Consider the following 25,552-nt stretch of genomic DNA (forward strand, 5'->3'; position numbering starts at 1 on the left):
AACTCACAGAGATCCGCCTGCCTCTGCCTCCCGAGTGCTGGGATTAAAGGCGTGCGCCACCACTGCCCGGCTCAGATTTTATGCATATGCCTTAGCTTGTTCTCTTTTGGAAGTATTTTTCTTCTCTAGTTCTACTCTTTTGTCTTCTCTTCTTGAATACCAACATGAAAAACCCACGTGCTTTCAAGTAAGGTTCTGATGATGTACTCTGAAAGGTAAAAAAGTCAGATGCTGAGTGACTGTCAGCAAGAAGATCTGGGGAGATCAAGGACCAGCAAAACTCTAAGCACAGCTTGGTCGCTCACATGCTAACAAAGTTAATCACACAATAAAATGGCCACCATTTTATAAATTTTCAGTGTTGCTCCCTCTCCGGGCCTGGATTAGGGCTGGTGATGTGTGAGTGGCGTGATGAGCCCCTTCCACTTCTGGACTATAATGGGTTTTTATGGGGCATCATCTTTTAGAAGAACACTTACATCTTCAACATACTTGGGATTCAAAGACGACTATTGGATGTCAAAACCTAGACTGCTCAGTGGGAAGATGGATGTAGATGAGACAGCCAGCAATCAGTCAGGGAGCACTGGAATGCGCCCCTGAAGACCAAGCTGGCAGTAGCTTTGCTACATGAGATACCCCCAGTATAGCCTGTCTTTTGATATATTTTTTAAGAGGCATCAGAAAACTGGATGTTTAAACAAGAATTCTCATTCTTGATGTTTGCCAACTGTCAAATGAAAAGTAATAGCTAATATTTAGTTTGATAATCCAAAGGCTTTTGCAGGCAAGTTCTACTTAGAATGCATAGAGTAACCATGAGGAGTTGAGAGGAGAGACATAAGACACACACACATAAATTGCCTTACTTGCGCAGATTTAATTTAAACAAATAGATGGTGAGATTGGCTTACATAAATTAGAAATATGTGCACCAAAGCAATACCAACTACTTTTAAAAAATGTAAACAAGCATGAAAACAATGTATGCAGTAACAAGTCGCAGGAATTGCCTCCTATGTGGTAGGTGGGATGGCCAGGCTAGAAAGGGAGAAATCATAAATAACTAAAGGAAAGGCCTTTTCAGGCCACTGATGATATGAGCTATGCCTTGCACACCCAAAACCTCAGTGCACATGCTTACAGGGTAGAAGGGAAAATTAATTATAATTATCAGTGCAATGGGTTGTCCCATGTGAATTTATCCTATAGTCTGTGCAATAAGAGAAAAGGGGAGACTGGGAAGAGATAATGATAAATAAAACCATTTTTTCCCCCAAAAGAAGTAATGTTGTAGAAACTGTTGAAAAACTTTTTGTTTGCTTTGGTCTCAGCAAAGTGCTTGGTACTATTGTTAAGAAGGGAAAAGGATTCTATATAGCCTTCTCTTTAAGACAGAGGCCAACTAGCTTGAGACAATATGTCAACTGCTGCAAATTCGCATGGAAACATGAAGCATGACACAGTTCTGTTGTATGAGGCAGTGCTGAGACAAGGTATCCTGCAGCCAGGCCTGGCTGCAACCTCCCTGTGTAGCCATGTAAAGATGTAGTGTGTCTATGACTTGATATTGGGGGATGTATTTAGGAGTCTGTATATTTGCAATGGTCAGATTCTATTAACTGTATGGATCACGCACATCCATCCTTACATACTCTCCTGTAGTCAAACATTACTCAGAGTCCAGAACAATGGCTTTCTGTGCGTGGCAGTAAAAACACAAAAGAAACTCAAAAAATTCAAGGAGATGCTTGTCTTGCCATCACGAGTAGTCTGGTTCACCAACTAAATTGGAAGACAGAGGCTCCTGCAGGTGAAATATAAATAGGAATGGATTCTAGAGTGACTGGCTCTGCAGGCGAAAGGCATAAGGAACCACCGGGAAGACTAGGGATTGGTAAAGAGGTTTAATGCAAAGAGGAAGCTCATAGAGAAGCTTCTAAGCACACAATTAAATATCTGAAGACGAGAAGGTTTTATCGTCTCAGAAAGTAGGACAAAATGGACTGGGAATTGGATTGTAGAAGAAAATGAAGTGGCTTTTAGTGAAGTTTTTCTTCTCTACGCACTTAACATAATGATACATTATCTTCAATTTCAGATATACTGGCCAAGCCCAGCAGGAAAAGTAGAAGAATGCATAATGAAAGGAAAAGACACAGTAAGTACTCTTCACTATAGGCTAAACAAAGCGCAGATTCTATTCTTGGTTGCCTGTAGTATGAGCTGCGGGGCTGCATTCCGCCACCCAGCTCCCACCACCGGCTAGCTTTATCCGAAATAGCAACACACAAATTGTATTCTTTTAAACACTGCTTGGCCCATTATATCTAGCCTCTTCTCGGCTAACTCTCGCACCTGGACTAGCCCATTTCTAATAATGTGTGTAGCACCCCAAGGTGCGCTTACCCGGAAGATTCTAGCCTATGTCCATCCTGGGTCAAAGCTGCCCGGGAGAGAGGAGCCTGGCGTCTGTCTGAGGCATCTGCCTCTGAGAGGAGCTGCATGGTTTCTGAGCTCACTTCCTCTTCCTCCCAGCATTCTGTTCTGTTTACTCCGCCTATCTAAATTTTAATCTATCAGGGCCAAGGCAGTTTCTTTATTTAACCAAAGACCTTCCTCCATCAGTTGCCTATAAAGCAATGAATCATTAAAGTTTTATTTCCTGTCAATGACATATCTACAATTTTTTTCATAAAGAGAAAAGATACACAATAAATACATTATTCTATAAAACTAACTATAATGTAGAATTGAAAGAAAAGAGGCTACCATCCTGAAAGGAGCATGTGTTAAACAAATTCATGTGCTGTTATGCTGTGGATGTTTTACTTACATGTATGTCTGTGCACCACATGCATGCAGTGTCCCCTGAGGCCCAAAGAGATCCCTGGATCCTCTGAAACCCTTAAAGATGAGCCATCTCTCCAAACCCAGGGAACCTGTTATTCTTTTATAGTTTATTAAGCTTGGGTTTATAAACTCCTTATACTAATGTTTATCTTCTGACTATTTGGTAGAAAAAAATCATAATTGTAGGTGCTTCTTTTGCTTAATTTGAAGGACTAGATAAGAAAAGTCAAACTCTTTAAGATTTCCCTTCACTTTGATGAATTTATTAGAAAGGTAGAAACAAAATAAGGTCACAGAGCTTACAGAGATGAAGCAGGAAGAGCTCGGGGTCTTCCCTGGTATCAGAAGCAAAGTCTATCCCTGTTAAACCCGGAGCCCATGAGGGACAGGAGTGAGAAGTGCTGTTCTCTATGCTGTTCTGACTCCCTGATGAGGGTGAGAGGCCTACATGGAAAGAGTGCTCCTTTTTCTGATGGCATACACGGTTTGGAGGATGGCCATAGGTCTTTCCTTGAAAGCAAACTTATCTTTGTTTCTCCTAAGCTAAAAAAAAAAAAAATGTAAATGACTACACATTATTAGTAACTCCCAATTCTCTGTTGCCACTGGAGCGTAGCCAGGACATGAGTCAACGCTCTTCTTGTCTTAGTCCACACCGTGATGCTGAGAATCGGACAGACTCGAACAGACTCGCAGCCCACGGCCGTCGAAGCTCAACTGAGCCAAAATGGGGTCTAATTGCTTCTGTCTACTAAGTGACAGGATGTCAATAGGGGAAAAGCAGGTGCTTCCAGCCTTGTGAGGGCAGAGAATTTCTCCTTGTCTGCATGGTCAGATTCTATTAACTGTATGGATCACGCACAAAGTGCAATGTTACAAATGTAGGAGCTGAGCGGATGGATCTGTGTGCTCAGGAATGCGGTTTGCACTGTTACCAAGGGGCTTCATATCCTGAGAGACTGCACGGCAAGGTCAATCTGCTGGACTTTCCATCCCAGCAAGCTTGGAAGAGAGACTTGAAGGAGAGGTCTTGTTCTGTCCATTTTATCACTGTGGTGAATATTTATTTTAAGGTACTAATTTTTAGGGCTAAAAGGGGTTAGTATTACTCTTGTAATTTATTTTTGATGACATAGCGATGTCTAAATTGATAGGAGGATGTTTTCAAAAATTGATTTGGCTAATTTGGTTTGAAGCAATTTAAGTGTGTGCATGTAAGCGTGTGTGTGTCTGGGGAGTGTATGACGGTGATGAGCCTGCCTGAATGGTGGAGACGTGACAGCATCTGATAAAGTGAGTGTGTGTACATGTGTGCGCATGTGTATGTGTGTGTGTGTGTGTGTGTGTGAGAATATGTGAGTGTGTGTGTGTGTGCGTGTGCTTATGAGTGTCTGTGTGTGTATGCATATGTGTGTCTGGGGTGTGTATTAAGGTGATGAGCCTGCCTGAATGGCAGAGACGTGACAATGCCTGATACAGTGAGTATGTGTGTGAGCATGTCTGTGTATGCATATGTGTATGTGTGTGTGTATGTGCGTGTAACAGCAGTTCATGAAAAAATAGGCTATGAATTTTAAAGAGGGCAAAGAGAGATATATGACAAAGTTTAGAGGGAGTAAAGGAAATTATAATGTCATTATAATGACATAATGTCAAAAAATAAAGACAATTTTCAAAACTGCTGTGTCAGGAGAGCAGAAACTGACTCTCTGGGAAGAGGCCACTTGCAAGAGAGCACAAGCAGGCAAGAAAGGGTGAAAATGGCAGAGATGCAGAGTCAGTAGAGAAAAAGAACGTGCTGCCAACAATACGAGGGCAGAAAATTTCACCGTAGCCACACGGAGTCTACTATGATCTTGAAACATTTATAAAGAAAGCCATCATTTTGTTCAAATAGGCACATTATATTTAAAAGTAAAATATAGTATTAATTATGACAAATTCAACAAAACTCTGATAAGTTTCCTCATTCTCATATGTCTATGTATTAATGCAAATAAAAAGGAATGACTGGAAAATGGGAGGACCATAGCCGGCAAGTTCGGAGCACCAGACTCCATGTTTGACTTTATAAGTGGGTGCAGCAATGCATGAGTTAAATACTCTTCTCTGTAATCTGAAATTTAAAGCTAGTGCTGCCTGGCTGGGATCCCCAGGAAGTGGTCTGGAGTCTGCTCTTGTGCACACAGCTAACAGAATGCAGCACACATGTGTGCTTCGCCACCTATGGCTTCTTCTCTTCTATCGCTGCACACCTGAGGATTTTCACCTGTTGCCACACGAATTAAATATTTTACGCATCATTATTTATAGACAAAGTATTGACCATTGCACTGTAGCGTTTTGTAGTAAGACCCTCAAAACATTTGACAATCAAATGTTGTTTCTAATAGTTAATATGTTTTAAAAAAATCTTCCCCAAATTACATTATATGTGAATTTATAATTTCGAATATGAGCACTATTTTGCTTATCAAAACTCTGTAGTGCCAATGAGGACTTCTAAATCGAAGGGTGCAGCTTTCGAGTTTTGTTTAAATAAATATTAGATACTCAATTTTACTGCTTACTTTGGGATATTATGGCATTTTCATATCATGGTTCATTTTTTTGTCAGAATTTCTTTTGCCAGTTAAAAACTTTCAAACTATTAAAAAATTTTGTAGTACCCTGCTGTCAACATCATATATTTTCTTAAGAATAACGATCCTTTTCTAATTACTGGGTTTTTAATTTTATGTTGGTTCATAAACATATACTGTTGTTAAAAATGGCAGCCCTGGGTATACTTTAATTACATGGGGACTATACTGATGCAAATTAGTGTGACTGAACCCATTTGTGAGAATGCTATGAAAATGACTTCCAGAATTATAACAAAAAGCATTTCACCTTTCACTGCCCATTAAACACGTGTCCCTCACACGTTGCTTTTTCCCCAGGTCCTCGTCTTCCTTATCCCACTTTCTTTTCCTTTCCCTTTCGATTCCGACCCCCTTTCTAGGAAGGAGGGACAACAAAGGTCAAAGGTAGGTCAAACATTTGTTCCCTTCTAACTAGGTGTCCTTTCAATCCCTCTTCAGAGCGAGTGTGCCAACTATGTCCGGGTCTTGCATCACTACAACAGAACGCACCTTCTGACCTGTGCTACTGGGGCCTTTGATCCGCTTTGTGCCTTCATCAGAGTCGGGTACCACTCAGAGGTAAGACGGATGTTAATAAAGGGAAGGTCGTGCAATCTCCCTCGAGAAAGAGAGAACCGTTTGAGTTGTACCTATTTAATGTACTTGAGACAGAGGAACGGTCTCCCTGTGTCTAAAACCCTCTCAATCTGTGAACCAATTGACTTTTGGCATTTATTCACCAAGCAATTTTAGTTCCTTAATTGTCTGATTAAAACAGATTTTGCAACATCAAAGTGTGCCATCTACTATGCTCTTATATACGTTTTACTTATGAATTCTAACTAGAACATATATTTATATGTATATATACAAACAGATTAAGAAAGAGGTACACATAAACAAAGATAAATACAATTTATATAAAGTGCTGCATACTGTACTTTACCAAAAAAAAAAAGGAAAGCTTTTTGATTTTATAATTACGTTCTGTCCAGCCAAGTGAGGTGGGGAACACAGTAGAAGGAGAGGTTTCAAAGTACTAGCAGATAGATCCGAGGGTGAGAAGCCATGCATCTTTGCGCCAAACCTTCTTGTGCAGACGGCAATGATGGCAAATCCCACTCCTGCTTCTAAGAAGATACTGTTCTCTCACAAGGAGGCTCAAAGGTTCATCCCCATAACCAGTTCCTACAAGTCAATGAACCCTGCCTCTCCTTTATCTTGCACAAACTTTGTAGCACGTGACATCACAGTTTCATCCACTGGTGTGCAAAAACAGTGCTCTGAGTTCAGGAACTGCTGGCTTTCCTTTAGATGATTAAGAAAACTGAGTAGACACGTTCGCTGGTTTTCTCAATGGATATATACGCCATCTGATGCTTACAGCCCATTTATGAAAAAGCAGCAGTGATTAAAACATGCATCTCACAACTATATAATAAAGAATACAGCCGGGCGTTGGTGGCGCATGCCTTTAATCCCAGCACTCGGGAGGCAGAGGCAGGCGGATCTCTGTGAGTTCGACACCAGCCTGGTCTACAGAGCTAGTTCCAGGACAGGCTCCAAAGCCACAGAGAAACCCTGTCTCGAAAAACAAAAAAAAAAAAGAATACAGTTTATTTACACTAACGCTTCTTTCAGATAGTCCTTGTGCTAGTTAATACTCAGGTGCAAATACAATGAACAGCATCGACGTGCTAAGTTGCTGCCTCCAGAACCAGCCCCAGATTGCAGTATTTTAGCTGTTAACTATCCTTGCAGGAAGAATTTTTAATTAGGATGTTAAATATTGACTTGACATTCATACATGTAAACTAAATATAACACGTAACCTTGTCTCAATGCACTGCTTGAAATATCTTAGAGGTTGGACACAAGGGTTCTGGTTGAAGAACTTTAGACAGAGATATTGAAGAAGGCAAGTCAGACCAAGGACAGGTCACATAACAGCACATCAGAAATTCTGTAATCTCTTTACGGGTAGACATATGCACAGCCAGCATACATACATTTTCCGTATTTATCTATCTGCTAGCCAGCCACATAGTCTCTCTGTTTTCACTCACTCAATGACATCTTTGCTGCTCCTTCACTTTCTCTGAGCAGAAGATTCTGGATTAGAACTATTCTCATAATCTTTTCAGTATTTTAAGATGCTTTGTTGGCTCACTTTTTTATGTTCTTTTAATTTTTATTAAATTGTATTAGTTCTTTGAGAGGTTCAGTGTTCTTTGATCATGGTCCCCTCTCCAACTTTTCCTTATCCCATCCATCTGTGTCATTAAAACAATCACAACCAAAACAAACTAAAATGCAACACAAAACAAAACCCACTAAGACCAGTTTGTGCTGCTCTTGGATATGTGTCACTTACCTAAATAGGTCTCTGCCTCTCCCAGCAGATAGGTCCCAAAAGAGGGGTGGGACTCTGAACCCACTTCCACTCTCCATGGTGGCACTTGATCTGTCTTGGCTTATGCAGGAATTGTCCATGCTGTCACAATCACCGTGTTGTCATAACTACCTTGCTGGCACAATCACCATGAACCCACATGTGCAGCTGTCCTGCTGGGCCCCAAAGACTCCCTTCTTGGTTGTCATTAGAGCCTCTGACCAAAAAAAAATCAGTCTTTTTGTCTCCTGCAAAGATTTCTGAACATTGGGAGCATGATGTGCGCTACATGTCTTCCACTTAGGAGCAAATATTCTAAAGTCTTATTTTATAAACCTCGGTTATTGTGGGTCTCTGTGCCTAATGTAAGTATGGCTTCATTCACATCGACTCTAACTTGTTAGAAGAGGCTTTCTCTTTCAAAATTGTATCTATTTCCTTGTTTCCAGCGGTCATCTGAAATGTACCTCTGAATGCAGAGGTCTTTGGCAAAGCATAGCTGTATTTCTTAGGCTATCAAGGCTATCAAGACATGGGTTCCTGTATCACATATGTTGATGTTTTACAAAATGTTCCTTTGATAACATTTCTGCTCCCTTCAGTCACGTGTGTTTTCCCTGCAGAGGCTCCAGTGTGTATATGTATTTTACCTTCTAGATATCATCTCACAGGTCACTAGCTCAGTTCACTGTTATTCAACTTTTTTTTCTCTCACCACTGTGAGGGTTCTCAGGACTTAGACCCAGTCATTAGGCTTGCGTGGCAAACAAGTCACCTCACCCAAGAGGCTTATTTTTATTCTAGAAGAAAAAGACTATGCACAGTATCCCTTGAACAATTCCACTTGCTTGCTGTCTTAGCAAATCTATGAAGTGCCCTGTGATTCCCCAAGAAGATTCTTCCATAGTTACCAAATGCTTCCTTCTTTCTGCTTGACTAAACGCTAAGAATCAATTCCTGCCATAGCTGAACTTAACGTCATAGTTGTCAATATTTTCAACTTTTCAATCATGACTCAGGGTCTGCTCACAAGTATAATTCAATATACTGAATGATTTCTAACTCATATATGTAGCTCATATTATCACAGGGTGTAGAAATTTCAGGGCCCAAACTCAGGTTATAGATATCGCCCTAGCTACCCCTTCAGTCTTTGCTGGTGACATCTCAGTAAGCCCTCTATGTCAGCACTCACCATTCCTCTCTACACAAACCGGGTGGTTTCTCAAGAGAAAATGTCTTCACTTTGCTCTTGCTAATGTCTAGTGTATCCAAATAGCTTTGTGTTGGAGACCAGCTTTGTCAAAAAATACCATTTACCAGGGTAGGGGCATGGGGATCAGAAAAACAGTAAAAAGAACGAAGATGCTAGTGAAAATAATAAAACAGAAACATAGGATAGTGTCAGGAGGGAGTTCCAGTGAATACTGAAATCCCTGTATTTAATTTTCCATACGGTTTTACACCTCAATACAGCAGGGGAAGAAGACAAGAGACTGCTTTAATATGATACAAAAGACAACTCAAGTTACTTGCTTCAATACTTTGAGATATCAAGTCATTAGCATTCTGTTTTTAGGCAGTGAACCCCCCTTAGACCAAGTATCCTGAAGGCAACCATTCCCTAGATCAATCCTCCTATTTCAAAAGAAGGAGCAGAAATATGCTCAAATCTCCTGACCATTGGTCTGGGTAGAGTCGATGGACCTACCTGTATGGGCCATCTTAATGTCAAAAGGACCAAGTAACCACACCCTACATCAAGAATGTGTAGCCCTGGTTGTTGTCAACAGTTTTGAGCAACCTCAAACTCTCTGACCTTCAGACAAGGTGGAAATAGGCTCACATTTTTGGGCCTCCACAGTTTTATACAAGTTGTTTTCCTTGTTTTAATCACTATGGAAAAGTTATTCCAACACAAACTATAGTTGTATTAACAAAGCAGAAGCATTTTGTCATTAAGCTGCATGTGCATAGCACTGAATATCTAGTGTCATGCAGTTCAGTATGAAAACTATCTCATCAGAGGAATCTGTAACCCCATGGTAATCAGAGCAATGAGGGTTCTATTCCCCGTGCACCATGTGCAATCTTGGAGTAAATGAAAAGTTACCAATTATCATAGTCGAGGCAAATACTTATGAGAAAGCTCACAGGGAGTCATTCTGGGTCATGTTTGCAAATGCTTGACTAATTTGTCTATGTGACATGAAGAATAGCAAGGAATAATGGTGGGGGAAGGGTACGGATGACTCTGGCATCACACAGTGCTACCTGAAAGTTTTCTGAAGGCAGGAGAGGAAGAGATGGAATTTTGAGTAGAGTACTCAGACGATATGACATTAACTTGGATTAATTCGAGCAGGAAAGGACAAAGGGCAGAGAGGCATTGGAGGAGCCTACAGTAAGCATCTTGGCAGAGCAGAGAGTGTTTGACAGTGTTGCCACAATAATACCAGAGAAGGGTGTATGGAGCTGAGGTGAGAAACGGATCACCACCAGACCGCATACAAGTTAGCATTTTTATTCACGTGTTGCAGGAGTTAGAAACAGCTCCAGGTGTATTTCTTGTTAGTTGGGGAGACTCTCAGCCTTCAACATAGAAACACGGAACTCAACTTTAACTCAAAAAAAATGGTAGTTTTTCTTGAGGCCATCACAAATGCTCACCATCCCGCCACAACCTGGCCCACTTTGTCCTTTTAGTCAACACCATTTTTCTAATTTCAGCCTCTATGAAAATAGATTTCTATACATTTTCTGCTGTCTTTTGATGAGCCTCCATTGTCTGTGGTCATAGTCCTGCCTTTCTCATTTTGCTTCCTTGCAGCACTGACCTGGATTCAATATAGAACCTTTTCTGTTACTCATTTTGTGTATAGTAAGTCTTGTTGAACTTTTAGAAGGACTATAGAACTCAGAATAGATAACCACCTTCACAATGTAGGACCCCTATTCTTATTTTGTGAATGCTCCAGTTTGTGGTTATGTATGTTTGTATTCTTCTAGCCTTTATTCCTGCTCTTTTACCCTGAATGTTACTTTTTCCATGTCTCTCTAAATATCCTTTTCTCGGAATAGTTCTTTTCAACTTCAAGAAGCACCCCCTTGGAGCGATATGAGCATGCTAACTTAGAGTCTCATGGGTCTGCCTCCTACCCCAAATCCCTTGCAGTCACTTGGAGATTGGTTTAGCAAAGCTGCTGAAAATTTCAGCTGTTCCCTAAATGGTGTTCCTCTGCCAAGAAAGCCTTGGAAACCCGGGCTCTTGTCTCTGTTCCTGCTGTAGTTCATGGCTACATGAAGTCCTTGCATGGGTGTTGCATTTGGAGGCAGTTGTGATGGGTGTTGGCGAGACTGGTCATGTTTTCCCCTGCTGCTGGCTCTGTTGTTCTGGGAGTTTATAGAGACTTGAATGCATGCCTCCGTACAAATCTAAGGCTTTACATAAGCCACACATGTAAGTTCATAGCTAACTTATGACTCAAAGAAAATGGAAACTGTACTGTAAATAATAATAAAAGGTTTACACCATAAAAAGCAGAGCTCCTGATGTAGAACATGAGTTTATACATAAGTGGCAAAAGCCTTGAGATTCTAGGAAAATTAAAATTGCCTTTAAAATGTAAGAGCTCTCTAAGAACAGTGTTTTTAGCATGGTGGTGTTAGTATATTCCTATTGGTGTGAACTTTCTATTTTAGATAACAAATTATTAAAACTGTGGCCACTTGGCAAACACATGTATTGGTTGCATTGTTTTCGTGGGGCTGGATACCAGGCAGTGTTCATTTGGTTCTCCGCTCAGGACTCCCAGGCTGAAATGAAGGTTTTACCCAGGTTCTGGAGTCTTTGGTCATCTTCGTGTTATTATTGGCATGACTTGATTTTGAATTCTAAGACTGAAGTCTCCAGCCTCTGAAGGCTGTTTCTTACTTGAGAGAGGCCATAGCAGTTCCCCTATGAGAAAGCTTTATTATAGTGTAGGACCACACTTCTCTAGGGCCAGCAGGAGGAAGTCATGTCATGAGGCTTACTCAGGGGACTGACTTTCCCATCGACAGGAAGTAGTAATAACCCAGAGAATGATTGTCAACCATTTCACGGGACTCACTCACCACACCCAGGGAAAGGGAATTTCCCAGGGAGTCCTTACCTGGGATTGGAAATCCTGGCTGCCCCTGGCAAAGTTCCCATCTTACACCTGTTCTTTTCATCTTTCGTGGACAAAGAGAAGGTTTGATTAAGCAAATGCTTTTAAGTTGGGTTCCTGGGGAAAACAAGCAAAGATACATAACGAAAGACTTGAAAAGAAGAGGTTCTTTTTAAGTGGGAAGCTGAATAATTGCTTACAAGTTCAGTGGAGGTTAGGGGATGACTGTATGGGCCATCTCCAGAATTTGTATATCCAAATATGGAAAAAATTGATTGTCCTTGAAGGCGTGTTTTTAAATGTAGACCGCTGTCATGTTTTATAAGTATAGAGTGTATTTTTTCAGTGTAATTTTATTTAAGGCATATTTATATCACTTTTTAAATATGCAGACTAAATTAGTCATGCAAATGTACTTTGCACCAAAGAAAATTAAAAATGAACTTTAGGAATTTCAGCATGTGATTTTGATAAGTTTCCCCTCCTGTGAAGAACAGCAGCTCAGCTATTTAAGTTTGGATGTTATTGGCTTTGCAATCATTGGGGCTGTAAGTCTCCCTCCAGAAGAATATAAATACATTGCAATATATGTTAGAGACAGTCCTCAAGGAACATTCTTGTCTGTGTGCGCTGAACTTTGTAGACAGAAAATGATTTCCCCCCTAGTTGTGTATAGTTTTTCTAAGTATTCACATGTTTTAAATATTATCTTGCCTTTCTCCTAATGTTGGAAACTCGATTTTAATGGAGACTGAAAGAATGTGTATCCACAACATTGTAAAACATGTGTCTTAAAAAGACAGACTTTTTGTTGTTTGCTTGTTTGTTTATTTGCTTGGTACAGGGCCTTGCTGTGCAGCCTATGTTGGCCTTGAATTTATGACCGTCCTGTCTCAGGCTGCAGAGGTCTAGCATTGCAAACACGTGGCATCGTGGCTAGCAATTTGGTTTTTTTAATTAGGTATGTTTTTCTCACAAGTGTTTCATTAATGTTTGGTTTCTTGATGTATTAATCTTGTGGCTCTTTATAGTGTACAATAAAAACCTTACTGCAATATTACACTCATTTCATAACAGATTTGGGTTTTCAAAAGTTGTCCATTAGTGTTATTTATCAGAAACAAGTGCTTTAATTTAAACAACTGAGGTCAGTGTGGTCATGCATTTAATATTCTTTGCATTTTACAAAGAATTATTCCCATCTTAATTTGACAAATTATTTTTTTACTCTTGTCTCTTATTTCGAAACTTTTAAAACAGTAGTTTCAAAATTTGTTCTTTTTGATATGTTTCTGTTAGATCTTTTTTCTTTATTTAGGTAAATTTTTCAATAGTAGGTTAAAAATAAGATATGGAATTAAATATAACATGTAAATTGTTGAAGCCATTTGCTCTCTGAATAGAATAGTTCTATGAAAATATGCACTTTTATTTATCAACATTTATATGTTTATATATTTTTAGATATTAAGATATCATTTTATAACAAAAATTCCAAATTATAATTTATACCAAGAATGTTTGTATGGTGCTGTACATAAGTGGGATGGAAATATTTTCTTGGTTTTAGATGGTATATAAGAATGGTTTGTCAATTTAAAGTGTTCAGACTTTCTTATGCTTTTATTTCAAACAGATGAATAAAATGTTAAGAGCATTATTGTTTTGTTCGACTTTTATTTTGTGATCAAAGGAACTTTTGCACTCAAGTATAGATGGTGTGTGTGTGTGTGTGTGTGTGTGTGTGTGTGTAACTTTGACTAGAAATGTAATAGAGATTAAAGCCAACAAAATGACAATCATTTGATGCTATATTCTCAAACTGGACTGCCTATATATTGTAATAGATAATAAATGCTATATGTAGAAGAGAAAATTACAGCAAGATAGCAGCTATCAAACATAAATGCTATGTGATTTGTCATTTAAAAAGAAGACCGATTTTTTTTCTGTAAGCTGTTCCAAATCTCAGCATATCCAGATAATTAGTTAGAAATTACAATCAAAAGACTTAAACAGTAGCCATTATTTTAAGAGAAATTATACATCTATATTGGAATATCAGTCAGTCAATGTATTGTTTCATTGGATCCCTTTACATAAAATAGCAACTCGTTACTTGTTAAATAAACAGAGACTACCTGAAGCTCACAGTCATTTTTGGGATCTTTAAAATCCATGGGATTGTGTTAAAATGGGTGAGAAGAGGTTGTTTCTTGAGGCCTTCAGCGCCTGCCTATCTTACCAGGATAAGCTGGTTAAGTTATTTTCTAGGGGAAGGAAAACAGGCGCCCCCTACCATGTCCACCTGTGAAGGATCATCTTCTTACTGGGAAGGCAGCCCCTTTTCGCGCATCCTTGGTGTGTGACACAGTCAGTATGAAACTGCTCTCTATGCCATGAGTCTGTGCACTGAGAGCTCAAAGAGAAAGAGATTTGTACCTGGGCTGCTCAGAGCCTTCCTGTTGGCCACTGGTGAACGAAGGTCCAGAGGAGGCTCGTGCTGAACCAGAACTGTGGCTAATTAAAGAGCTAGCAGGCGTAATCCCCAGGGAATGAATTCACGTGTAAGAATTTTTTTTTTTAAACCTTGAAAAATAAATGCACGGAAAGAGTCTTTTAATGAAAACGTGAAAGTCGCCAGTGCCAACTCTCTTCTCGCCTCCTCCCTGGCAGTCCTAGATCTGATTGAGTTATCGTCGCTCAAAGCAGCGCGCGCACACAGACGTACTACATGCACATACAGACGCATGTGCACACACACACACTGCACACATGAGGGGGAGGTCTATTTCTATTTCAGTCATGTAAACACGCGCCTAATGTTTGCAGGGACACAGAGACGATAATGTCCTCAACTGTGGTTTATTCAAGAACAGTAAATCATGAGGTTGAGAGTGAGCCAGGGGAAGCATGGCACTCGTGTGGTTGGTTGGGCATCTAAAGGGCAAGTGAGTGTCCATGGCGGCCGCCCAGCAAGCATTTGTGTCTCTTTCGTTTGATCAGACTCTACACGGGCAGCCATATGCCTAATTCAGCTCACAGATGTGCGCCGCTCGTCACAGCCAGCGTCTCTTGTTTGTTTTCTTTTTACAGAGCTTACGTTTAAAAACCGCTTGGGTTCACATAGTAAATTGTGATTTCCACTGGACCCTCATGAAAAGACCAGCGGGAGCCCGGTCCTTGTCACCACACTCCTGACACAGAGGCCTGTGTTTAACAATGTCCCCATCACTCCTGCCCACAATAAAGGCTTACACCAGCCTTGCTGCCAGTTTTTATCTCCACCTGGTTCTGACTGGCACTGGCATTGGTGACTTAAGCTCCAGGAGGACAATAAGCTTTAAAACCCTTAAGTACTTATCCAGTAGTGAGCTGGTAACTATGCCGGGTATGAGTGAGGGAGTGAATGGGAGGAGTGACCATGCTTTGATACCTCGAAAACAATGTGGCATTTGTAAGATGTCCAAATTAAGAAATTTCTGCTTTCTTAATACATAAGGCTGTAGTAACTTTGGTGGGTTATTTCGCTTTGCTTTCGGTTTGGCCTTATTTAGAAAAATTAGCTCAAGTATATATAAAATAAAAGAAAGTAAAAATAAAATATGAATCTTCTCAATGTTTTTATCTTTCTTTTGTAGAATTTGTCTTACTCTTGGAAAGCTTTGGTAGTCTCATATTAAACATGCATTTAATTTACATTTTAGTTTTTCGACTATAAATTTATAAACCACGAAGAGCAGAAATGTTCTCTAAGCTCACTTTTAAATAACTTGTTAAATGCATGAATAAAAGGGTACAGATTCTTTTTAAAGTCCCTGTGAATGGGTTTCAGAATTGAACACGTCTGTGTAACCAGCATGAGACTAGAAAGTACACGCCCACTGTCTCATGACGTCATACCCCTGTCCTGTGCCTCCGCCGACCCCACAAACAACCGGGTTCTAACTCTGTCACTGAGTGGCTTGCTGCTTTTGGAACTGAACTCTTCAGTTCGGCTGCTTTTGCTCAATAATCCGCTGAGATTTGTTCATACTGTAAGACGACAAGTCCCTTGCTATTCTTGTATCCCATTTTTCCTTTCTTTACTGGATACGACTCAACTCATTTATCCGTCCGTCCTTCCTTTCCTGACCTTGAGGGTCGTTTGCAGCGCTGCTGTCGTCTTGCTGCTCGGAGGATTCCCTCCGTATTCCACAGACTTGCTTCCTATGGTCTCATTATTCTCAACCTTTTTATGGGTTTCTGGTGACATCCCATTGTGATTCTAATTTTTGATGACTAAGGAAGACAAGCACATTTTCCAGTGCGAAAGTTGAAGATTTTTTTTAGTCATTTTTGAAGACAGCAGTTTAGTGAGTAAGAGTGGTTTGGCATTTACCAAATAACGTTTTGGGGGAGGTGGTTATGGCACAGCAAGTGTAGAGTGTCCAGTGCTGTGCAGTATACAGAAAATTCTCAGTGCAATTTACTCCCAATCATAAACACTTGCATTTGCTTTTTAAAACAGAGATAAAATTTAGGTGAGGATTCTAAAAATGGGATGGGGGATAACGAAAGTGAGCAATAGGGTTATAGATAAGGTGTTGCCTGGGATATAGGAACAAGAAGTAAAAATAAAAGCTCTATCAGGCTGGTGTCCTAGGACCCGCTTCCAGACAGGACAGCGTGACATAAGTCCGTGGTACCCACACAGTGAAAAGAGACAACTGACTCCCACAAATCATCTTCTGATCACTCTATGTGCACACACACAAATAAGTAAACATATAAATGTAAAGAAACAAAGCAACAGTATTTTCAGTCATGGTATTTGGCATCTTCACTATAGATGTTAAGTCCAGAGTTAGCTGTGTCATGTGGTTCTGGGTGTACGTTTAGGATTTAGAAACAGGTGAGCTTCTGTGAAAGTTTCTTCATATAGTGAACACATCTAAAGGTTTATAAATATACAAATCTCTATACCTTAATTAGTATATTACAAGGATGCAGTAATACTGTCTTTGTAGCATCAGCGCTTCTGATTACATTTCTAAATGTGTATAAAATCAATGCAATCACGAAACATGTATATTAAAAATGTAGTTAAGGGGCTGGAGAGATGGCTCAGAGGTTAAGAGCACTGGCTGCTCTTTCAGAGGTCCTGAGTTCAATTCCCAGCAACCATATGGTGGCTCACAACCATCTGTAATTTGATCTGGTTCCCTCTTCTGGCCTGCAGACAGAACACTGTATAGATAATAAATAAATAATTTAAAAAAAATAAAAATGTAGTTAAAAACACTTAATTTTTAGTGACTAGTATAGTAGTCATTATTTTGAAGTGGGCATGTGATTAAACCTTAATGTTTTATATCCAGTAGTATCTTTTCTTTACGAGTCCCCATGACTGTGTGGAGAACGTACACTTCACAACGCTAGCACGGTGTAGAGGAACAGTAGAAACTTGCTGCATGACTTCAGCGCTCATGCCAGGGGCTCACTGCCATCTGAGTTGATAACTTTTCTACTCTGTAGTAAGTGCTATGCCAGCGTGATACCTCTTTTCCATTCCACAGAGGACACAGTAGTGGAGACTTTGTCCTGGCTGTATTACCTTATCACGGAAACGTCAGATAAATTCAGATTTTCAGTAGGCTCAGGAAGAAGGGAATCTAAAGGCAGGGAAACTCTAGCTAGAAATACTCAGCACTCACTTGAAGGCAGTGATTTTAAAGGGGAAGGGCGACCCTGAGAAAACTTCGTTTATAATTTCAGTTAGAAATTTGAATACCATCAGGTGATGAGTGCTACTGGCTCCTTACCACCAGTCTGACCCCTACTAGAGTAGTCAGATAAAGGACCTAAGTGAGACCAAACGCTTGAGTGGTCAATGCTTAGACACAGTACAGCACAGATGTTTGTAGAGGGAAATTTGGTACCCTAATTAAATATCTGCGTAACTAAATTAATTTGCTTATTCCAGGACACCATGCAAAATTGAAAAACTTTGTCAGGATTTTTTTTTTTCTCCAATGAAAAGTGAGGGCCATTTTAAACAGAACTGAACTCTGGTTTTACACACTTGCTGTGTTAGGTCTCACAGCTTCACATAGATCTCGTTTCTTGGATGTGATCTGGGGTGTTTGCATTGAGGAGTGGATGAACTGGCTGGAATGACAGGGCCAGGGGGTGCTGCTTATCACATTACTTTACTAAAGACAGTGGCGAGGTCATGGGAAACCTCACCGCCCTGTTGCCGGGACAAGCATCATCTCTCAGGCACCTCTTGTCCACCTTACCGGCACTAGCGCCATCCAGTGCCATGGAGAGCGGGTTTGTCTTCAATTTGCATCTTGCTTTTCTTTTTTTGCATTTAAAAGGAATAAAGAGGCTGTGGTGTTCATTGTTCTCTTATGCATAGCAACAACCTCGTTCGCCTCTAAAATTCAAATGTTAAACATGGTTTCATCCAGATCTAGATAACATCCGAAATAATTGGTGAATTGGTATTCTGAGATGATTAGTTAGCATATACAGATTCAGTTTTCTTTCTTGGATAAAACTTTAGGTCCTAAAGTTTAGAGGAATGGCATCAATGTGTTTTCTCAACAGATTTCCATCTGGGGAAAAGACCTTGTTCTAATTCCCACTGTTCTCCATGGTGGTGACTGCAGGTTAACACAGCAGAGAAGCACAGGCATTGGGACTGGAAAGACCCAATTCAGTCCAGGAAGAGTCAGATTACCCATTGTTTACCCATGACCTCACCTCATCTGTAACCGGAAGCTGCTTTTTAATGCCTAGCTTGCAAGGATGCTGAGGTCTCATATGGGAAATTGTTGCTTTGAAACCGGGATGCATTAAATGTTTATGAGAAGTTAATTCATTTTCTGTGTTGTCTCCAGTGACGCTTACATAGGTATTGACTCTGAGGATTTGAATACTTTCTAGTTCCAAAATCAAACAGGAGGGTAGGGATATGGTTCAACTGGTACAGGGTTTGCCCGGTGAAAGCACAGAAGCATGAACTCAGATGCCCAGAACTCACGTCAAAGCTTGGCATGGTAGTAAATGTCTGTAATACAGTATTGGGGAAGCAGTGACAGGTATGTCCCCAAAGTTCACTGGCCAGCCAGTCTAATAGGTCCAGGCAGAGTGAGAGACCCTGCCTCAAGACATAAGGTGGAAATTACAAAGGAAGACATTCAAAGTCAACATCTGGCCTGCACACATATTCATGCACATATGAATGAACATACCTTAGAGGGCCAGGGGCCACGTCACATAGAAGGATGAAACTCCCTTCTATTTGCCACATCTAAATTTAAATTCTTGATTTATCATGTTTTCCTTTTCATAAAAAAACTCCACACATTCTTCAAGATTATTCAATGCATGTCCTTGACGGTGTCTTTAAAATTCTCCTACTCTAATCCACCCAATAACTTTCCTATCGCTTTTATTTCTCATCTTAGAAACATACCGTTCTTTTTACTGTTTGAGAATTTCCTTTACGCATACAATGGGCTTTGATCATATCTCTCCCCCACTCCTTTCCCTCCCATTCCCTCCATCATCTCCCACCAAATTTTATATATTCCTCAAAACAAAATAAAGGAGAAACACTGAGCCTTCTTAGTGCTGTCAGCATGTGTGTACTGTATGATCACCTGCTGGAACACGGGTGACTTGACTGGGGCCACATTACTGAAGAAAACTGACTCTCCATCCTGTAACAGCCACCAGTAGCAATAGCTCCCTAGCAAGGGGTAGAACTTTATGAGCTCCTCCTCCTCCCTATGAAGATATTGGCTGCTTTAATCTTGTGCAGGTCTTAATGCCTACAGATACATCTTCTAGGAGTTTATGTGTGCAGTGGCCTTGTGTCTGGAAAATACATCCACTTCCTCTGGTGTTTACAGTCTTCCCACATCCTCTTCCTCAATGGTCCTTGAGCCCATTTAATCTGACTGTATCCAGTCATTTTGCCAAGCCGCTCTTCTTTTCTTTTCCATATCAGAATCACTATCATCACGGACCATTCCATCAACTTGACACACTTTCACCTGCTTATTTCTAGTGTCAAATTCATCTTGCTAATCAATAAATATCTTCACATGACCAGGACTTGCTGTTGTGCCCCAAGTGGAAGAAATCCAAATTCATCTCTCACACAGGCATGTCCCTTCCATCTTAGCTGCTCTACATCTCCTTAGTCTTCCTTCCATCTTGATTGTTCATCTAATCCTGTGATTTGATTAGGCAACTTTTATTTCCTCATGCTTCTCTCCCCAATTCTTCATCTCCATTTATAACGAAACAATTTAATTTTTTTATTCTAAGATTTCTTATGGGTGGTTCAGATACTTGTGAATAGGAACAATCTTTAGTTGGTGTGTGAGTTTGGATTCATTTCTTCATAAATATGGAGCTGTGAATCTTTATTTGTAAACACAGGATAAAATCACCTGTATTGTTGTAATAGCAATGCAGTGAGTAAGATATTAGCTCACTGGCAGAAAGTATTCCTAATATTGACTCTTAGCAAATTGCTGTTTTATTTCCTCATTACATCTTAGAATATTGCCACTCCTCTCAAGCCAAACCACCCCAACCTCAGGGTCAGAAATAGCTTTTAATCACTACTGTTCACATGACAGTTTTATTTAATTAATATTTTATTATAGGCACTGTTTACATGGTGTTAATCATTGTAACATTTGAATTTGGTTTCTACTTAGCTCAGTGAACAATTTTGATCTCTGATGTTCTTTTTTTTAATACTTATTTATTTATTATGTATACAATATTCTGTCTGTGTGTATGCCTGAAGGCCAGAAGAGGGCACCAGACCCCATTACAGATGGTTGTGAGCCACCATGTGGTTGCTGGGAATTGAACTCAGGACCTTTGGAAGAGCAGACAATGCTCTTAACATCTGAGCCATCTCTCCAGCCCTCTGATGTTCTTTATAGGTTCATTGTACATTTAATGGTTATATTTAATAGTTGTGATCAAAAATAAAGGAAAATAAACTGGCCATAGTGGCACACACCTTTAATTTCAGCACTTTGAGAGTCTGAGACGGGCAGGTCTCTCTGAGTAGTTCAATATCATCCAGGTCTACATAGTGAAGCCTGTCTCAACAAAATCAAAACAATAAGCAAATAGATGATAGATAAATACATAAAATAAAAAGAAATAAAAGAAAACACAGGAAAGCACTTTATGTTTGTAAAAAGCTCTGAGGAAAGAATCAAATGTCATTTGCATATCGACACAATATTGTTCATGGAGTAGCAAAGTTCACTAGATTTGAAGACCCAACCTAATGTGATAGGTCATTTGGTAAGACGTCTACTACTGTGGACTACTACTTCAGCTATGTAAACGTGTATTACATTAGTTTATGCTACAATTGTTTAATTGTGTTAATGTGTGTTGCTTTTGCTTATCCTGCCTTTATTTAATTATGTAAAGATGTGTTTCACCTTGCCTGCCTAAGACCCGATTGGTCTGATCAAAAGCTGAACAGCCAATAGCTTGGTAGTAGAAGGATGGGTGGGGCTGGTGGGCAGAGAGAATAAGTAGGAGGAATCTAGGCTCTGGACAAGAGGGAGATGGGAAGGAGGGAAAAGAAAGGGAAACCCAAGGTCAGCCAGGCAGGCAGGCAGACACAGAGTAGGGCATACAGAATGAAGGGAAGTTAAAAAGCTGCAAAGCAAAACCTAGATGAAGAGAAACAGGTTAATTTAAGTTATAAGAGCTAGTGGGACAAGCATAAGCTAAGGCTGAGCATTCGTAGCTGATATTACGTCTCTGCGTCTTGATTTAATAGCTGGTTGGTGGCCCGAAGAAAGCTTGCTGCAGTTTACTTTGAATTCTGTTTGTTCTTGAATCATCAGATGCTTCTAAAAGATCCTGGTCATCAGTTCAAAGTTTAATATAATTCTGTTATACACAATATTCTCTTCCATATGTACACATAATGAATATGATATATGTACATACATAAGGCAAGAGAGAACTATACAGAGATAAGCAAATATAGAGAGAGACATAAATCCTTAAATGAAATACATTAGGGGCTTATTATGCTATCTGTGTTCTAAGATAATGTTTCTATGGTTTGGTAAAACAAGGACTTAGGAGCAGAGAAAAAGTGTGGAAATATATGCTCAGATTTAGTATCAGGCCATGAAGCACAGTTTCTTACTTCAGATATAGACTTTGACTGTGATGTGGGAGTCTTAATATTGGAAAACATTGCTTAATTCTTTCAAGATTAAGAATACTTCAGGAATAATATTCTTTGTGCAAGAATAAGCTAGCTCAATATAGACACATTTCTAATTCTATGAATTTCTTCTTTCCTTGAGAAAAAGCTGGGAGTCCTTTAATCAAGGCTCCTCAGAGTATTATGAACAACTTTGTCCATTAGCCCTATTTTTCAGATTTTCTTTGTTGACACTATTATGTCCAAGAACTCTGTGGTTTCAGGCAGGCTGAATGACGGAGCGGCTGCTACAGAAAGCATGCTTTTCCACGCAGCTGTCCAGTCCCTACTGCACAGATGGCGGATTTATTTTCCCTTTAACCAGCAGACCCTTTCTTCCCCACACAGGACTGGGATCCTTTGTGATTGTGTATGACTCAGTGCAATTGCAGCACTCAGAGATTTGGGGAGGTTTCAGATGTGCCCAAGGAAAGGGGCCGAGGGAGTGCAGAACTGGCGGGTTGTTTAGAAGACTGTCTGCATGCTAAAAAGGGGTATGACCTCATGTGAGGCAGATATTCATCATTTTATATAAAGCATCTTTGTCCTCAAAACAGAATTTTGATTTTTGCTCCATTCCACACGGCCAAATTAACAGCAGAGAAGTACAGTTGAGGGAAGGTGCTGGGAGAAACAGGCTCAAGAGAAACTCCAGCCTTGCAGCTCAGTTGCAACTAAAATTCATCCTTCTTGCCTTGTGTATATGTCTGAATAACTTTTATCAAATTAACGCCAGTTAATCTTTTGAGAGTATATGTGTTTATTCATACTTTCCTATATATTTCGCCTACATTGTTATAAAGTAACATCTATACATGATTAAATCTTATACATAGCTATACAGATGGAATGCATATATTATACATATATTAATGTCGTTGTATATCTTATGTTTGGTTAAAAATAGATCCACTATAGCTCGATTATTCAGCATACTGTCTCAATAGAGAAACTGGATGCCTAAATTGAAAAATTCATAACTAACTACTACAGTTTCTACAAAATTATATGTACAGCAACCATACATTGAAACTGTTTTAAAATAGCCCATTATAATTGCTAATGTGCCTGGCATTTCACTTAGTAGACAAAATGATGACAATTGAACCATGATGCCAGTTTTAATCAAAGTTGGTTTACTTCTGCTGTTGCATTTATTGAGATCTGCTTTGGATACTGAGTAATCTGTTTAAGTGAAGAGAATACGGATAAGCTACCCAGGAGGCTCATTGTGTAATGGTGTTTTCGTGTCAGCTGCAGGTCAGAAGTCCCTATGGACTGCCTAGCTATACGTGATGGATTTTTTATCCCATTAGTTAGTGGTTTTCCAGAATCAGACAAAGATGATAATAAGATAAATGAATCAGAGGCATACTGATAATAGAATCAAAAGAAAACTTTGCTGGTGTTTCAAGTATTTAAAAATGTATTCATCTTCATCTCAATATTAAATACTCAATTATAACTTTTCAAAAATTTTTTTTACTTAATTAAAATACCATTGCCTCATTTCCCTTCTTTCTCATTTTTTTCACTCCCTCTCATCCTCCTTTTGCTTTGCCCTCTAACAAATTCTCAGACTTTTCTTTAATTATTATAATTATAATAAATACGTAAATGTAATTATTGAATTAGTGTGACACATATATGTACTGTTTTGGGTTGATCCTTGGTATCGGGTAACCATTTAGGGGACTCCTCCCCAGGAAAGGCTAATTCTCCCCCTCTCTCAGCACTTGTCTGTTGCTCTTCATCCAGAGGTGGACTCCGGTGAGATTTCCCCCCGATATCTGCTGTGATGTTTAGGTATAGGAATTGTGTTGTAACAAATAATGCAATTGATTTTTTTTTTTATCTTTCATATTGTGCATTTCTGTAATGCCCTCCTTTCTTCTGTTTTAACCAGAAGCTTCTTCGATGATGGGAAAGAGTTAGCCTTATCTGTGCTTAAAAAGATAAGTATTTAGACTGCAGTTAAGAATTATACCGGCAATTTGGGAAAACCGAAGACAGTGGTGTCTGCTGGCACCTACTCTGCCCAGCCACAACACCACCCTGACTCTGGGCAAAAGCTGCACTGTTGAGATGAGTCTCAGCAATGGTCCGTTAACTATGGCGCTTCAGAAACCAGAAAGCTTCAAGCAGACCAAAGACTCTTTGCAATAATTATTTGCATGTAATTCTGTTTGGGTAAAAAAAAAATATACGCTTGGCAAACTGCAGTTTCCAATGCCACTACGATAAAAAGATATGTGATGGATGGAAGGAAGGATGGAGGAATGGAGAAGTTAGTGTGTGGCTCAGAGATGGAACTAAAGGCAAGTTGGTGGTGACAGGCGTGAGCGATGGCTGCAGGGGAGGGGAAGATGTTGCTGAGTAAGGCTGACAGGGTGCTGGCCAGCAGCCTGGAGCTCTCACAGGCTGTTCCGAACACGCTGCCCGGTCACACAGTCACCATAGTTCTGAGCAAGGGCAGCATGTCTGGGATGAAGAATTGATTATTTTCTGCTGAACCCCAGGTTTATGTGGATGTCCGTGGTCTGGGTCTCCACTGAGAGGTAATAGCTGTGTGCAGTCCATGCTGCTGTCGAGAGCCGTGTCTGAGCCCATGGTCCTTAAAAAACAGGCAGGGAAACATTTTAAGGACTACAATATTTTGCATGTGCTGAAGAAAGTTTAGGGGCTTGTAAGAATGTTGATAGAAAGCATTTGAGATAGTAAACCCGAGGTAAGGGCTAAAGTCAAAGTCGGGACAGATGTGGCCCAGCTGTGTCTTCTCTGGAAACAGTGAGAAAATCAGTTCCCTTTACGAGTATATTAGTTTAAGCAACTGATGTGGGAGTGTCATATATCAATCTGTTGATTTCATTGGATAAGTAATAAACACACTGCTTGGGCTCATAGCTTAGAACATAGGTGGGTGAAGTAAACAGAACAGAATGCTGGGAGGAAGAGGAAGTGAGCTCAACTCGACAGCTGTGCTGTCTGTAGCAGCACACCATGCTCCCGGCTCCTGGGCGGAAGCGGGTATAGCCCTGCTCTCTGAGGCACACGCGATGAAGCTCCGACCCAGGATGGACGTAGGCTAGAATCTTCCCGCTAAGACCGGTGCTCACAGATTATTAGAGATGGGTTGATCGGGATATCAGAATTAGCCAGTAAGGGCTAGAGCTAAAGGGCCAAGCAGTGTTTAAATGAATACAATTTGTGTATTGTTATTTTGGGGCATAAGCTAGCCAGGCGGCCTGGGTGCTGGGGACGCAGCCCTGCTGCT

At 40.1% G+C, this 25,552-nt stretch overlaps 1 protein-coding gene across 1 annotated transcript in view; it reads left to right on the forward strand.

Annotated features, from left to right (window-relative positions):
* The window catches only part of Sema3e (semaphorin 3E), a 247,879-nt gene that overhangs the window by 158,310 nt on the left and 64,017 nt on the right, over positions 1–25,552 (forward strand). The window contains exons 3-4 of the mRNA XM_013350407.2: positions 2,102–2,161; positions 5,937–6,056. Of these exons, the coding sequence (XP_013205861.2) occupies positions 2,102–2,161; positions 5,937–6,056 (180 nt within the window). The remainder of the gene's footprint in view (positions 1–2,101; positions 2,162–5,936; positions 6,057–25,552) is intronic.

This window comes from Microtus ochrogaster, chromosome 26, assembly GCF_000317375.1.
Source record: "Microtus ochrogaster isolate Prairie Vole_2 chromosome 26, MicOch1.0, whole genome shotgun sequence".
Lineage (NCBI taxonomy): Eukaryota > Metazoa > Chordata > Mammalia > Rodentia > Cricetidae > Microtus > Microtus ochrogaster.